The 17,084-nt window shown below is 45.4% G+C and overlaps 1 protein-coding gene across 1 annotated transcript in view; it reads right to left on the bottom strand.

Moving 5' to 3' along the window:
• INTS3 (integrator complex subunit 3) overlaps positions 1-17,084 on the bottom strand; it is an 81,213-nt gene that overhangs the window by 11,524 nt on the left and 52,605 nt on the right. Inside the window, exons 17-25 of the mRNA XM_042439271.1 lie at positions 16,484-16,538; positions 15,219-15,322; positions 13,780-13,824; positions 13,342-13,461; positions 12,055-12,208; positions 8,473-8,541; positions 5,071-5,146; positions 4,068-4,181; positions 1,928-1,976 (exon numbers count right to left, since the gene is read on the bottom strand). Of these exons, the coding sequence (XP_042295205.1) occupies positions 1,928-1,976; positions 4,068-4,181; positions 5,071-5,146; positions 8,473-8,541; positions 12,055-12,208; positions 13,342-13,461; positions 13,780-13,824; positions 15,219-15,322; positions 16,484-16,538 (786 nt within the window). The remainder of the gene's footprint in view (positions 1-1,927; positions 1,977-4,067; positions 4,182-5,070; positions 5,147-8,472; positions 8,542-12,054; positions 12,209-13,341; positions 13,462-13,779; positions 13,825-15,218; positions 15,323-16,483; positions 16,539-17,084) is intronic.

Here is a 17,084-nt window from a genome sequence, read left to right as displayed (position 1 = left end):
CCCTGGCACAGAGTTTAGAAAAGCTGCTTCGATGGACTTCAACTCCCAGAATCCTCCCCCTCAGCATGAGCAATGGCTTCACATTCTTCTGGGACTGTTCCAAACTGCTCTATAGCAATATCAGCCCGCACAATATTGCTCCTTGGGATTTGGCAAGGCTTTGGCAGTTAGTTTTTTACCTCTATGTCCACTCTTTCCATTCTTTGTGGGAGCTGTTGGTAGCAATTTCATTGGCTTTGAGAACTGGTGGGGGCCTTTGGAATCCATAAAATCCAGTCTTTTTCCTGCCTATTTTGGAGCAAGAGATGGAATCAACCCATGTTATAGGATGTTTCCACCTCCATTGCTGGAAAAACGGGTTCCAGGGCCGCATGTAACCCATGCCTCACACTTTCCACACCCCTGATGTAAAGGTCCATTACCATCCCATATACAGAGACTGAAGAACAGAACAGCCTAGGTCTTCTTCTTATCAACCTCAGCATCCAGAAAGGAGAGAGAATATGTTTGGATGCTCTTTCCGTTTGCTCGCTTGCTATGGCCTCTTGCATGGTTCAACTGAGTTCACAAAGCTCAGCACCTCATTCATTCAATGGCACAGGAAACTGAAAGCCAATTTAAAAAGGGTTGGCATGGGTCAATGAAGCAATTAGATAACACTTCTACTGCTTGGTCGCCAATTCATATTTGGGAATGGCAAAGGGAGCCTACCCATACCAAGACAGGACAGCCAACTCTAAGGACCCTGCCTCCCTTAGGCAAGAAAGCCCCTATGAAAGAGGTGGCTTGGCCAGTTCATTCCTCTGAATGATAGCCTACAGCACCTGGTATTCACTGGCAGTCTCTCACCCAAGTACTAACCAGGGCTGAACCTGCTTAGCTTCTAAAATCAGGCAGCATCTGATGACTTTAGGGTATTTAAGCCGTAAGAATATAATCAGGGTACCATATTATCTGGGAACAAATGCTGAAAAGTATCTAAGGCTGACTTCTAAGAGATCTACACCATTCTCCCTTCTTGGGCTGCTGGCTACTCCTGCAGTTCAGTGCTAGGCTGCATCTCCTCCCCATGCTCCTTTTTCATATGTCATTCTGTTCCTCTCCACCCATTTTATTTCTGATAGCTACTCTGAACATTTGATAAGCCTTTGCTTTTAAAGCCTGAACAAAGTGGAGCACAGAGCACCCTACTGTGAGAGCTTACTGGGGGGAAAGGTGGGATGGAAATGAACAAAGCAGCAGCAGCAGCAGCAGCAGCAGCAGCAACTTGAGAGCCTGCTTTTATAGTCTGTCTTTACAGTCATGAGGACTAGCTCTGTAGTCTTTTTCTAGTCTTGAGAACCAGTAACATACCCATACATTCATACACATGCCAAAAACTTTATGGAAACAGTAATCTATGTCCTAGAACAATGATGGTGAATCTTTTGCAGACCGAGTGCCCAAATTGCAACCCAAACCCCACTTATTTATTGCAAAGTGCCATGTCCCTCTGGCTTTCTAGTAATGAACTCTGGCAAACTGTGATGGGGCGATAGCATGCGTGCCCACAGAGAAGGCTCTGAGTGCCACCTCTGGCACGTGTGCCATAGGTTCGCCGCCACTGTCCTAGAATCATAGAATCATAGAGTTGGAAGAGACCACAAGGGCCATCCAGTAAAACCCCCTGCCATGCAGGAACTTTCAAGCAAAGCATCCCCGACAGATGGCCATCCAGCCTCTGTTTAAATTTCTCCTATAGGAGAAACATACATAATTGTCATCTTCCGCCCCACTTTTCTCTCCCTGTCCCACCTCCTTTTCCAGAGGATGCTAACCCTCTTCTCCAGAGACATTGTACAACCCTGAAGCAAACCACCCACCCACACACCCTGTAAGGAAGAGCAGTTCAGATACAAATGCCAACCAGAAGAATTCAAGTACATACTTCTCTCGTCTCAGCTGGAGTAATAAGCAGGAAAGAGCCTCGGGGTGTTCTGCAAGAGAAAACAAGGTTTGTTAACCTGGGCTCAACTCTTAACAGACTCCAGCGCAAGTCCCCTGGGTGTTGTTTTTTTACATGGCACTGGCACGGAGAAGAGACATAGTTCTCTGTGGCCCAGGGAAATGAACCCTATAATAACATTTCAGACAGCAGGACAGTATCAGACATCTCAGTGCTTGTTGGTGCAAATCATTAGAAGTCCTTGTATGCAGAAAATAAGTATGCCCCCAAAGAAGTTTAGGCTAGAAAGTAATTCCCAGACATTGTAAATTTCCATCTGCAGTGGAAGGGAGAGAGGGAGAACTGTGTGACCAGAGTTTGGAAATGTCAATTTTGGGGGAATAAAACATCTCTGGCTGGGAGAATTTGGGCAGTTATAGCCCTGAAAGCTTGACTCTGAAACTGGGCTGCACCATCTCACACTTGGACGTCACATCAGTGAATGTTGATCCACAAACATTTCCCTACAAACAGAAAGCTAATACTGTCTGGGAGAGGGCTAGCATCAAAACCTGGACATGCTAGGATTCTGTACACAGCGAAGTAGTGAGTGTTTCCATTTTATTTTGTGATAGGGTGGTTTCAGTTAAGCATGCCTTCCCGTCTGCCTCCCACAGCTCAAGAAGCTGCACCTAGAATTATAGAATCATAGAGTTGGAAGAGACTACAAGGGCCATCCAGTCCAACCTGTTCTGCCATGCAGGTACTCTCAATCAAACCATCCCCAATAGATGGCCATCCAGTCTCTGTTTAAAGATCTTTAAGGAAGGAGACTCCATCATTCTCTGAGGCAGCACCTTCCACTCTCAAACAGCTCTTACTGTCAGGAAGATCATCCTAATGTTGAGGTGGAATCTCTTTTCCTGTAGCTCGAATCCACTGTTCCTTGTCCTAGTCTCTGGAGCACCAGAAAACAAGCTTGCTCTCTCCTCAATATGACACCCCTTCAAATATTTAAACAGGGTTATCATATCACCTCTTAACCTTCTCTTCTCCAGGCTAAACATCCCCAGCTCCCTAAGTCATTCCTCATAGGGCATGGTTTCCAGACCCTTCACCATTTTAGTCACCCTCCTTTGGACATACTCCAGTTTCTCAACATCCTTTTTGAATTGTGGTGCCCAGAACTGGACAAAGTATTTCAGGTGGGGCTTGACTACAGTATATTGGCACCAATCTTTCAGAAGTGAGGTCCATGCTGGCTAAATGCCATAGAAATGAATCACTACACCCCTTTTATTATTTCTGCATTTTAGAGGTAGACAAAGTGTGGCCTTAACTGCATACTGTCTCTGGACTCCGTCCCACCAATCCCTTCATGCCCTCCTTTGGAAAAAAAAACATTGGCATTATTTTCGGGCAGATTTTGCCCCCAAACTATGCAAAAAGCTCCCCAAATGCATGAAAATATGCAAAAAAAGAATACCCCATTCCACCCCTCAGAGCCCTGTACAACTTCCAAGTGCCTGCTTTCCTCTGTACTCCCTCCAAAAATAGTGATAGGAGGTGATGTAGTGGTTTGAGCATTGGACTACGGCTCTGGAGACCAGGATTCAAATCCCTTCTCGCTCATGGAAACTCTCTGGGTGATCTTAGGTGTCTCTCTCAGTCTCAGAGGGAGACATTGGCAAAAATCCCTCTGGACAAATCTTGCCAAGAAAACCCTGTAACAGGCTTGCCTTAGAGTCACCCTAAGTCAGAAATGGCATTAAGACACACAATAACAAAACCAGAATAAAACAGGTATTTGCTATTCATGTGAATGAAAATGGAGGTATCTGGGCTTCTTGTTGTGGAAGGGAAGGTGGCCATCTCAATGCCAGAGAGAAAAGTGGCTCTTCATTGCCACACAGTTCTCCAGCCTTGCTATACTTATACCTGAACTGAAAGGTGGAGGAAACACCTGGAAGGCCCACCTGGAATAGAGTCAAGTGGGCATTTCTGGGTGTCCCCCAGTTTGAACTGTCAAGCAAATGGGATGCTGCTGCTGACTACCTGTCATATACCCCTATCTCAAAATCCCTCTTCCTGACAAGATCTGGTCCTTCCTGGTGAGATCGGGTCCTTCTCAGATGGTCCTCACCTTTATACTTGAGGTGCTGAAGGATGGGGATGATGGTCTCCAAGGGTATGTTATGGGCCAGAAAGAGCTGCCAGGTGCAGTATTGCTCAAACGTCTCCCACTCCAAACTCTGAACTGGAAGAAACAGGAGGAAGCAGTCAGTCAGATACTTCAGGTGACAAACTGAAGTAAGGATTCCCTCTTGGGCTGAATCCGATCCTCCTTCAGTCCCAATCCAGCCCTCTGGGCTTCCCCAGAGGGTCATGACATCTTACTCATGACACCATGATGCAGTGGTTTCTCTGCTTTTGTGCAGGTATCTTCCCCGTTCTAAAAGGGTGACATACTTTATTCAGTAACTTAGTAATTAGTATAGTAATAATTGAATAATTAGCAATTGCTAACTTACTACTAATAAATTAATTTAATTTACCATTTTTTACAAGTAATTACTGTAACAATAACAACAATGCAGATACCTAAATACTCTGACGGCACCAGATCCTGTCTTATCTTGGATGCTAAGAAGAGTCAGACTTGGCTAATACTTGGATGGGAGACTGCCAATGAATACAAGGTGCTGTAGGCTATATTCAGAGGAAGGAAGTGGGAAAACCACCTCTGGGGATTCCTTGTCAAACAAAACCCTAGGAAATTCATGGGGTTGCCAAGTCAAGAGGTGAGTTTTTCTGGAAGTCTGTGAGGCAGGCCTCTAGACCTATTGAAGTTGCCCACCCCACACTTTGCTTGTTCATATTAAGAACTTTTTTGGTCACTTTTTTTTGCCTTGGACTCCACCAACCATTGGAATTGCTGTGTGTCTTCAAGCAGTAGGAAGAGAGGAAGACCACATACCAGATGGATAGACTAAATCAAGAAGGCCATGCCCCTGAACCTGCAGTCAAGGACAGGTCTTGGAGATGTCTCATTCATGGTGTCACCACGAGTCGAGGTTGACTTGAAGTTTACAACTGAAAGGGCAGGCTTCCCACCCACCCACACACCCACCAGATCCCCAACTCACTCAAAATGTTCAGGACTGAATCCTTCCGGAACATCACCAAGTTGCCCATCATGACATGGCAAACCAACTCCTGGAGCTGCAAAACAAAATGAAGAGTTGGTAACTGTTGGATTGGGCAGACCTCAAGCCTGCAGGGGTCTCTTCCAAAGTACCCAGTGATAGCACTTTGATACCACTTCAACAGCCATGGCTCCATCCTGGACAACCAGAGAGCCACCTCCTGTTTTCTAGCTTGAATTAAACCCAGCAGGTCTGTATTTAATACAAATCAGGTCTATGAGGCCTCCTGTTTCTCTCTCATCCCTTGGTTCAAGGAATATGAGTGGTGACTGGTTGAAGGTGACTGGAAGAGTTTGGGGTTTTGTGTGAATGACATGATGAGAGTGAGGATAATAAGAAAGGCAGGTACCCCTTTTTTGCTTCCCTCAATTTTGAAACTCAGCTTTCCAACTTCGGAATCAACCAGAACACTGCCAGATTCGGAGATGTCTCGCACAGGCAAGCAGGCACAGATTCTCTTTTATTGCTATAATTATCTATACACAAGCACATGGTTGTGTTTGCTTCATCTGCCCTGCACCAGAGCTGAGAAAAGCTATATTCCAGGTGAATTGGACTGCAAGCCCCATGGCATATTATTCCTGGTGGCTGATAGTGACGGGGATTGTAGTCTTTTGTATCTAAAATGTGCCATGTTGGTGAAGGCTACTTTCGGCGTACCACTTCTGCATCATTCTCTTTTTCCTTCTCCCAAACACCCCAGAACTGGACTGCAAAAACCATGCAACCAAATACTGATTTCCTTTATCATGACTGTAAGGAGAGAATTTAATCTTCTTTAATTCAGAGCCAGAAGCAGGGAGAGGGCATCATACAGGGGAGCCCACAAGCTGGCATGATAATGGTAATGGCTTACAACCAAACAAGTAACGCGACCTCTGCTTCTTCATGAGCAACAATACATCCAGGAAACAGACAAAGCAGGCAGGAAAGAATGAGAGGAAGGGATGAATGGGAGAACTCAAGGAAGGGTGTGTGTGTATGTGCGTGTTTTAGGGAGACACAGAGAGCATGGCAGGAACCAAATAAGGGATTAGTGCCTCATTCCCCTACCCACCCAACTCCCATGGCACTTTAAACCTTTCCCAGATGCGATACCATCGGCGCGCCTGTGCCCTGCCAAGGAAAACCAGCCAAAGAGAGCCAGTCGGTCTCAATCAGTATGGGAAAAAGAGAAATATTTTTACGGTCGAAGCAGCTATAGGGGGCAAAATGGAGAGATTTAAGGGCAGGGGGTGGAGGGGAGAAGAGAATCAGCCTCTGGATCAGGCTCAGATGTATAATAGAGGAGGCTGGGTTGGCAAACACATCACTTGCCAAAGCTTCCGCCTCTATCCCTCTCTGCCTCCCACCTCTGTACTTTGGCTATTTTGTACTTTGGCTATTTTGGGGCTATTCTGCACTGGTGCCATGGCAACCTCTTAGCAATGGCACCGCACAGCAGTCTTGCTCCCAGGAGGCTCTTTATCCAGAAACTGGCTCCAGCGTTGTTAACGTTCCTAAAATAATAAAACGGGTCTGGAGCCCAGGTCTTCTGGCCTGGCCCAGGCTGGAGAGGCATTGTTCTGATTTGGAGTTGGCTGCGGCAGCTCAGCGAGAAGGGAAAGGCCTCCTCTGGAGGTTTATAAGAAATCTCTGCTTCTTTACTGTCTACCAGGCACACTTCTAGAGCTCAGCTCCAGAGTGAAAAGGAAGGCCAGTGCCAAGCTCAGACCACTTAGTCCAGGCCATGCAGATGAACTGGCGGTGCTACCAGTGAGGTACAACTCACCAAGCCAACACGAGTGTGACATTGTGCCTCCCATTTGCTGGCTGACAACATTAGCGCTTGGGTTGACAAGCATTCTCAGAAGATGCCAGCCACAGATGCAGGTGAAACATCAGGAATAAACCCTTCTAGAACATGTCCACATAGCTCGAAAAAACCCACAAAAAACTATGGATGCCAGCCATGAAAGCCTTCAACTTCACATTTAAAAAGGACATTGCTATTATGGTGTAGTGGTTTGGGTGTTGGAGTCAGACCATCGAGACCAGAGTTTGAATCCCCGCTTGGACATGGAAACTAACTAGGTGACACTGGACAAGTTGCGGTCTCTCAGCCTCAGAGGAAAAACCTCTCTGAACAGCTTTTGTTCAGAGGAAAAACCCCTCTGAACAACTATGGTTTTAGGATCACCATAATTCAGAAATGACCTGAATGTACAGAATAACAAGAACAAATCAAATTACTGTATACCCCACAATTATGGAGTCTCAAACTGTACCATTTTATACTGAAAACAAAGCACTTTGCTCATATTTGTATCTTTATTGAGAATATATTTCTGATTATGGGATCTCCCAAATTGTTCTAATGTATGCCTGTGTATGTCTTCCTTTTTTGTTTGTTTGTTTTTTGCACTTTGAAGAAATTGGTATTCTCTTCCTCCTCATGCAACAATAAAAGCCTACCGAAGGCTCACCGTTTTGCTTCAATACCACCACTATTACCACCCCAGCTATTTAGTGGCTGGTGGAGTGCTGGCTGTATCAGAGGAGTCATAGAATCATAAGAGTTGGAAGAGACCCCAAGGGCCATCCAGTCCAACCCCATTCTGCCATGCAGGAACTCTCAAACAAAGCATACTCGATAGATGGCCATCCAGCCTCGGTTTAAAGATCTCCAAGGAAGGAGACTCCACCACCCTCCGAGGGAGTATCTTCTAATGTCAAACAGTCCTTACTGTCAGGAAATTCCTCCTAATGATGAGCTGGAATCTCTTTTGCTGTAGCTTGCATCCATTGTTTCGGGTCCTATTCTCTGGAGCAGCAGAAAACAAGCTTGCACCCTCCTCAATATGATATCCCTTCAAGTATTTGAACAGGCTATCATATCACCTCTTAACCTTCCCTTCTCCAAATGAAACATCCCCAGCTCCCTAATGCGTTCCTCATAGAGAATGGTTTCAAGACCCTATGTAGCCAGACGCAACATGTTTACTTCATCCACAAGTACCTCCAGCAGTGCTAAGTGGATGTTCTCTGTCTGCATTGAGCTATGCAGACATAACCAAATGCTTCTCCGATCCCACCAGCTCTCCACCAGCCACTGAAGGGCCATGGAAGGATGGCCTTGCAGCAAGCAAAGGATAAGTCTTGGGCAAGTTGAGAGGAGAGAGGTAGCATAATTCTGCTATCTCATTTCTCTGTGTGGGATGATCTAAGGTGGCAACTCTGACAGAGAAACCAACATCACATCTTGATATCTACACACCAGTCTTGCACGGAGGGCCAGCCACTGATGAAAGCAAAGAATGGCAAACCAACAGACCTCTTTCATTCCATACAAAGGAATCTTACCTGAGCTGAGTCAATGACGGCCACAATCATGTTCAACAGCTCCCCACTCCGCAGGGTCTCATCTGGAAACTGAAAAGGAGAAGACAGATGATTAAAAGGCAAAGATCAGGATATGCACATATAGGACTGGAACACCAGGACTGCCTTAGGGAATGCATTTGAGGCTGTCCCACTCTTCCTTATGTCCAGCAGGGGATGCTACAGGATGAGCATATCTGGTCAGTCTGTAGGAGGGGTAACCAGCATGAAACTCTGGTTGCAAAACAGAAGGGGTGAAAAAGAGGGAACCCCCATCTGCTAAAAGTAGGACCGGGGCCAACTCCAATTTGTTCACTTGCTTTCAATCTGTCAAAAATGCAGAGGGAGGAAAATCTAACACTTGCCACGCTGTTCCAAATTAGAGGCGAACTCGACCATGCCAAACAACAAATATGATTAAGATTTGCCAACAAGCCTCCCCTTTCATAAAAGAGTCTGTTCCTTTCAGATCACACAGTACAGTGAGTGCTGTTCCTGCAATCAAAGTGGGCTCAAGGGAATGTCAGAGGCCCTCTAGGACTGCCACAGTCCAGTTTCGCATTTATGCGCATGGTGGGGAGAGCTGGATAATCGAATGAAAGTACTTTGTTGACGTGAGGCATCTTTCCACCCACCCCACAAGCTATAAATTTTACACCCCAGCTGGTATGTGAATATCATAGCAATTCCACCCCCTTGCAAATCAAATTCACAACACCAAACTCTCTGTTTCACTCAGCATTAAACACAAGAGGAGGAAGTGAGATTATTCATTACTTCTGCAGCTCCAGTGAATGACACCTTTACTGCTGCCAGGAGGCTGATGTTAGAACAGAGGTGAGCAATGTGTGGATGGGGTGTGTGTGTGTGTGGGTCCCCAAAATAACCCTTGGTTCAACCTATCGTGGGAAAAACACAAGCCGAATTGCCTCTCTTGGAAGCGTCCAGAAATAGTGGTTCCGATTTTAAACAGATTACAGCCTCCCATGCACTGTTCATAAGCTTTTCTGGAACCCAAGTCCACTTCATCAGATGCATCAGATGAAGTGATCTGGAGTCGATGAAAGTATGTATTTGAACTTATTTTTCAAAACCATAAATGCACCTTCAGTCACCTCTGGATTTCCTTCCTTTTTGACAGTCTGTATACTATCCCCCAAAGATCGAAGGGATAGAAACGCTGTCCAACTCATGTTAGTACAAGCAACAGCAGTCAACCTTGGCGCACAGTCCTCCTTTTTAGGGCACAAATGATGGTTCAGCAAGAGCTCAACAAAGTTCTGGTACTGTTCTCATTCTGTGCCTTCAAGTCATTTCCAACTTACAGTGATCCTCAAGTGACCCTGTCCTGGGCTTTCTGGACAAGATTTTTCAGAGAGATTTCCCATTGCTTTCTCCTGAGGCTGAATGAATGTAGCTTGCTCAAGACCATTCACTGGGTTTCCATCACCAAATGGGGATTTGGACTCTGCTCTCTGAGTCCTAGTCCAAGACTCCAACCACAACACGATGCTAGCTCTTCCACAGCGTTCTACTCTGCCACAAGCTCTGGTAGGTTCTACCAGGCTTCTAAAGCTTTCCAAGTACCACTCCAGCCACAGATTGCATGTCTATCCTCTGATGACCATCTGAGCAAATTATGGAGAAGGTTCACCACTAGAAGGTTGGGGATGAATTGGCCACAGCCAGTATATACACGACGACAGTATGGGTTTGGTATTTGGTGAAGGGACAATCAAAGATCTCTGTACGTGGGCAGAATGACTCCATGTGTGTGAGTCACAAAGACCATGAAGAAGAACACAGATCTTCAAGATATACAATGGAGTGCTACAGTCCACACCAGGCATTTATGAAGAGGCTTGAAAGGGACTGTGGGTCCAACACAAGTCTCTGGGGCAGCAAGTGATCCCCTAAGGCTGTTTTTATGGCCCTCTAGGTTCCCTGGACCACTTTTTCTCTTGCCCACCACTACAAAGATGAGCTGCCTCTCCTGCAGTCTCTGAAAGTGGCAATTCTAGGTTTCAAGGACCCCTTGCACTATTTAACACTGAAAAAATGTGGACATCTTTTTTTGCTTTTGGTGGGGATTTTTGGTAACCTTGTACTAGAAGGTCCTGGACCAAAACAACCAGGGAACACGTGCCAAGCCCCTGCAGGCTGAGCTGAAACAGGAAAGGTATTGCGTGTCCCCTTCAAGCCAAGGAGAGGTCTCATGCCAAACAGAGGAGAGGCTAAGGTGACACAGAGGACCAAGCGCTACTCTGAAGAAAGGCCTCCCACAAAACACAGACTCAGCCACTCTGGTTGGTCGGTCGACTGAGTGATGGAAGTAATAAAATGTTTCATTAAACCTAACAGCCTAAGAACATGGAACATAAACCTCCCCTGAGTCTGGTCAATTCCAGGGATGACTCTAGGTCTGCAAACCATATGCTATTTCTTAAAAAACCTTGGAAAAAAATATCAAGAGAAAGGAGGGCAGGAGGAAAAAACAGAAAGCTCCAGGAAGGGAAAGCTGGTGTTAAAACAGAAGCTCCAAGAAGAGAAAGCTGGTGTTAGAAGGGACTGGACTGGGAAGATTGGCCTTTTAAATAAAGTCATGGTTCAGGAACAAGCACTCCCTTTCCTCCACTGCTTGGCAAAGGGTAGGAATTAGAAAGGTTACTTTAATGGACTATAAATCCCAGAGACCCACAGTCAGTATGGATGCCATGCTGGCTGTAAGATTCCAGAAGTTGCAATCCAAAAAGTAATGTTTCCAAGTTCTGCCAAGTAGTCTACACCAAGACAGTATCTGTTCACTCCCTCCACTTGGAATAACTCTATTCTGCTTTTCATTTATGGAAGAACCCAATCCTTTTTCCTGAAATGGGGGAGGCAGAATGCTGTAAATAGCCACAGAAGAATGAATTAAAACAAGGCTAGGGTTATACCATCATTAAAACAAACCAAAATGTCACAAAAGTGTGGCAGCTTTCAGATTCCCCCAAACTCTTCGTCAGACAAGATCAGGGTTGGGAATCAAGTGTGCCCTTCAAAGCTCCCAGCGGCTTTAGCCAGCATAGCCAATGGTGAGTACTGCTGGGAGTTGCAGTCCAACAACATCCAGAGAACTCCCAAACTCCCATATCCATTTTACAAATTAACAGTGGAATCTTCCACCTTGGAGATCTTTGATGGCCATCTGTCAAGGATGCTTTGATTTGGATTTCCTGCATGGCAGAAGAGGGTTGGACTGGATGGCCCTTGCGGTCTCTTCCAACTCTATTATTCTATGATTCTACATGAAGCAGCCTATATAGATTGTTGTCATTATCCTGCTGCATAACTGGAGCAAGATCAGACCTAAGGACAGGAAAGGCACAGTCCTCAAGATGCTGTTGGAATTGCAACTCCCATCAGCCTTCACTAACACTAAGGCTCTTGGAAGGAGAAGTCCGCAACATCTCCAGACCCACACTTTCCCCATGGCTGTTTTAAACTAAACTTTGAATCCTCAGCCCCAGCACCACCATAGACAGAGCTGGTGAGCCCTCACCCTACTGCCCTCCCAGGTCTCACCTCTGTATATATGGATGGAGTGAGGTAGCAGAGAAGCCGGACGTCATCCTCCTGGCAGGCCTTCATGTCCATCATCAGGCAAGTGTGCAAGTCGCCCAGCTGGGTGGCCTGGGCAAAGGACTCATAGAGGTTCATCTTCCCAGCCGCCGCTTTGCTTAAAAAGAGCACAGGGCCCAGTGAGCAAGTGAGGGAAAGGGTGGATCTATTCTATAAAGGAGTGGGTGCTGTGCAGGGGGGAAAAATCGCAATGCAGACAAGATCTTTCTCCCTCTGAGTTTTGGCGTGACTGACCCTAGCAAGAGCAGATAACCCTGAGCGCCATCCTGGACACTTTCTCAGCAGATGATACAGGCTAAGTCTCCCTTATCTGGAATTCCAAAATCCTCAATATTTCAAAATCCAAAATTGTCCACATGAGTGGCTGAAATAGTGGCACCTTTCCCTTCTGATTGTTCAGCGCACACAAACCTTGTTTCGTGCACAAAATTATTAAAAATACTAAAATACCTTCAGGCTATGTGTAAATGAAGCATACATAAATGTTATATTTTGAATTGGATCCCATCTCCAAGATATCTCATTATGTATACATGAAAAACTAAATCCAAAAAACTTCTTGTACCAAAAATTCAAGGGTTTCTTAACTTGCATTAGACAACATTATCTGTTCAACCATAGCATCTCCCCATTTGCAAATTTGGAACAAGACCATTGATCTGCTTTACAGGAATATTATAAAGTGGAGCCAAAGAAACCCAGGCCCTGGTGCCAACTTCAGCACTGCTCTGACTCCTTGGCCTTCCCCACCAGATCGTCCCACTTTCTCATCATCTGACTGAATGGCAGTTTCCAGGTTTTGGACCGACTGAAAAGCATCAGCTAAGGCCTGGGAATAAGAGCTAAAAGCTAAAACATGCAAGGATTTTTGAACCAGTCCCTTTTGCCCTCAGCGCCACCCACCACTGGGACACCCATCCCGAGAATTATTCTGAAACTGAATTTGGCCCTTGGGATGGAAGAAGTTCCCCAGCCTTGAAGGAAGGATTACTAGGATAACGTAGGTCCAGGAGGGGAGCAGTCTGTGAATCTGGAAGCCCAAAGGATTCTTATCCCTGATGTAGGAGGAAAAGAACACTGTATGATATGAAATCCTCACCATTATTACAGCCATCTCCGTCAACCCTTTGGCTTTCAATATGGCTGCCACAATGTCCTCTGAGTAGACAGCATTTCCCAAACCCTTCTTTTGATTTTTTTAAATGGACACATTCCTTGGCTGAGGCTCACCTGGCTTTTAAATAATACAGAAGGTGGTAACCAATCTTGGGTTGCTTCTGGTAGAGCTCAGACAAGAGATCGAGAAGCACGGAGAAGCTGCTGTTATCCTCCTGCATCTGGCAGAGGTTCCTGAAAGGAAAAAAGGAAGAGTGAAGGGAAAAGAGTGAAGATGAGTTGGGTTAGGGCCCAAGTCGGCTCTTATGGTCATGGCATGGGAATTTTAGTCATGGTGAAGAGTAGGAAGAGGATTGGCCTTTGCATTAAAAAAACTACATCCCCGCACATTTATGCCGTGACAAACTGACAGGCTATTTTGGCAATTTCTTTGAAAAAATGGTAATGCCAAGAATATCCGAAGGAAGAACAATTTATTTGGTGAAGGAGATGGGTGTCCCTTTCACTCCAGCAAGAGCAGAAAAGGAAGAAGGGGGGAGTGGGAAAACTTACCTAAATATTAGGTAAAGTGGCTTCCCCACAGATTCCTCTAGAGATCTGTATGGAAGAAAGAACAAAAGAGAGAAAGAAAGAGAATATTCAGGTGTGTTGGATTGTGTGCCAGGAACCGGAACATGGAAATGTGGGTTTTGGAGATTATAGTGCCCACAATCCACCAGCTAATGTGGCACCAAGTAACTTTTCTCCATTATGTCAAGCATGTCGGGTCACCCAATCCCCACCTCTGAAGGTTCCTGTGTCAATGGATCTCATGACCTTAACACTGTCAAGGAAAGCATTCCACAATGATTCTGTCACAGGATCTTTGTATGGAGATGGAGTGCAACTTAGGGCCAGAGGACTCGCTCTGCAGGCAGAGGGTGTCGTGGGTTCAATTCCTGGCAGCATCACTCATTTATAAGAGGCCATAGCTTGAAGGCCACCAGTTCTTCCTCACTGTCCTAGAGCAGATAACTTTTAAGGTCTACTTCCCACTAAAAAGGAAATCATTTTAAGTCTGAGACTTGGCACTTGTTCATGTAGAGGAGGTACAAGTCCTCAAAGCACAAATAAAACCCCTCATATATAGAAAGCTAACATGCCAGCAAGACCCCTTCTCTACAATATGCTACATTTCTATGTGGATGGAATATCACCACCACCACCACCACCACCACCACCATCAATATCATTGTTCTTATTATGCACTGATGGTGCTAGATCATCATTGCCATCATGGGAGCAAAAAACTATTATAATAGTGTATTATTGTCATTGATTTCAGTCTATCAGGTGTCACTACTTGGAGTTCTAGACCATCCATGATTCAGAATCTGCCCAAGAATCTAGGAATTAATAAGGTAATAATGTGGCACGCCCCAAGAAGTGTCACCTTTTGTAACTGTGCTGCTGTGATCTATGGCAACTTCACTCAGATGTTATAAATAAAATAAAATATTTGTCAGTCTATTTGAGTCCCCATATAGGGAGAAAGGTGGGATATAAGATGATGATGATGATGATGAGGAGGAGGAGGAGGAGTTGTCCCAAGAGCACCTAGCGCTTCTGGTGCATTATCACTACATCACCATCATTATCATCATGAACATTAAAGTGATACAGCTGAGGTATGCTAAAGCACCAGGCCTTTGCAGACTTTGGCGAACCACTGCTCCCATCATGCTGCACTTCTGACCAGATTTCTATGTGCTGATGGGAACCAGACTCCCACCACATCTGGAAGCCCAGAGCTTTCCCAGCCTTGCTGAAGCAAATGCAAGCTCTGTTTCTCAGAGTTGTCATTACGGGGTTTTCTGGGTCTGAGAGCGTGTGACTCATGCAAGGTCACCCAGTGGATTCTATGGCTGAACAGGGAATTGAACACCAGCCTCCAGGGTCATACTCTAATGCTCAAACCACTATGCCACGCTGGCTCTCACAACCACACTTACTCTTCTGTAATTTCTTCTGGTAGAACCTCCCCACGAAAGTGCACCTTGAAGAGCTCCTGCAAACAGGAAGCCAAGACCGACAACTGCTCCTGGTCAAAGTCCTCCTGCAGCAAAGGGGATTTTGCATGTTATAGGGCCAGAGGGAGAGAGACAGACTGAAAGCAAGACAAAGCTTGAACTACAGCTTCCAGAACACCCCAGGGACCTGTGGTTTAAAAATACCCCCACCATTCCAAGCTTTCTTGTAAGGCCAAGTGCTGCCCAGAAGCTCATTTATGAAAGGGGGCAAAATGAGAGCACTGCCCCACAAATAGGAATTCTTTCAGTTCCCAAATTCCTTGCATTGCAGAGAGTGAGACACTGAAACCTGCTCATACCTCAAACTCTTCTATGTTTGCACTTCCTAAGTCCCATTCCTTGCTATGTTTATTTGGGATGTCTTAACTCTTATTTCTAAACTGAAATTTTAAGTTGTTGCATACTTAGACATTTGGAGATTGAAGGAAAAATTCATTTGGACAGGACAGAATTTTGCCTCTGTAGCTACACCCTGCTTTAGTGTAACCATGCCTAGGACTGGGCTCTTAATCCAACAGTTGTCTGATTTTTATTTACTTACTGTGTATAAAAAGTTAGGCTTTGAACATTGCGCAGGAATGTTGTTTTCCGTGTAGAAAAATCCACATTTTGGGGACATAAAACTTGCTTCCTGCGCAGAAATTCATGTTTTCTGCCTTGAAAAAAACTACACGGATCTTTTTGCACGGAATAAATGCCAACCTATGGGGATTCTCTTGCGCAGGATACTCTCTGTTGGGATTTCCTGACATTTGGGATTCCCCCTTTTTCACCTGTTGTTCAATATTTTTTCTATTCCTACGGAAGAGGTATTCCAACCATGTAAAACAGTGATGTCCAAACTCTGGCCCTCCAGGTGTTTTGGACTTGAGTTCCCACATTCTCAAACCATTGGCCAAGGTGGCTGAGGTTTCTGGGAGCCAAAGTCCAAAACAACTGGAGGACCAGTTTGGACATTGCTGATTTAAAATGAATGAAAACCACCAAATGTTTGTATCACGGTTGCTGACATCTTGGAAAGCTCAGAGGGCCAGATTTCGAGTTCCGGATTCAACTCCAGGGCCTGCGTTTACACACCCAGGTCTCGAAGTGCGCACACACAAGAACACACACACACATTTCTTGCTATTATGTCAATCATGTCAGCCAAGAACTAGGTGCCAGTTTTTCTGTGAATCAGCCATTACCTCCAAGACTTGGTCCACGATTTCTTGCATGACCTCACACTGAGCTTCCGTATCACTGCAGGGGGGAAAAACACACACACACAAAAAGAAATCCAAATGATGAAGGACAAAAAGAGACAGAGAGAGAGATAGCAATATGAGGGGGAACATTGGTGCTTTGTACAGTATTATCAAGCCAGCTCAGTTTTGCTTTCAAGCTCTGGTTCAGCAAGAGGCCTTATCGACCCAGAAGCAGCTGGAAGTAATTGGAGGCCAAACAGACAAGAATTTATCTTCCAGCCAGCACACTCCATACCCTCCAAAGTTTCCCAGATGAAAACTGGGACATATGTAACCAAGGAATATGCAAACTTATCATGGGGAAGAACACAACAGCTAGGAGAGGCTGCAGCATTTTGCTGCAACATCTTCTATAAAGAATAGTTAATAGCCAACACCTACGACTCCTTGAACGCTTTCATCAGCGATGTTTACGCACAATTCTAAATATACACTGGAGTGACTATGTGACGAATGTTGCTGTCCTCGAGCAAGCAGGGATCACTAGCATTGAAGCCATGCTATTGAGGACGCAGTTGCGCTGGGCAGGACACGTTTCTAG

This window comes from Sceloporus undulatus, chromosome 9 (genome assembly GCF_019175285.1).
Source record: "Sceloporus undulatus isolate JIND9_A2432 ecotype Alabama chromosome 9, SceUnd_v1.1, whole genome shotgun sequence".
In the NCBI taxonomy this organism is placed as follows: Eukaryota; Metazoa; Chordata; class Lepidosauria; order Squamata; family Phrynosomatidae; genus Sceloporus; species Sceloporus undulatus.
The sequence above is the reverse complement of the archived record's forward strand: the minus strand, read 5'-3'. Positions and strand labels throughout refer to the sequence as shown.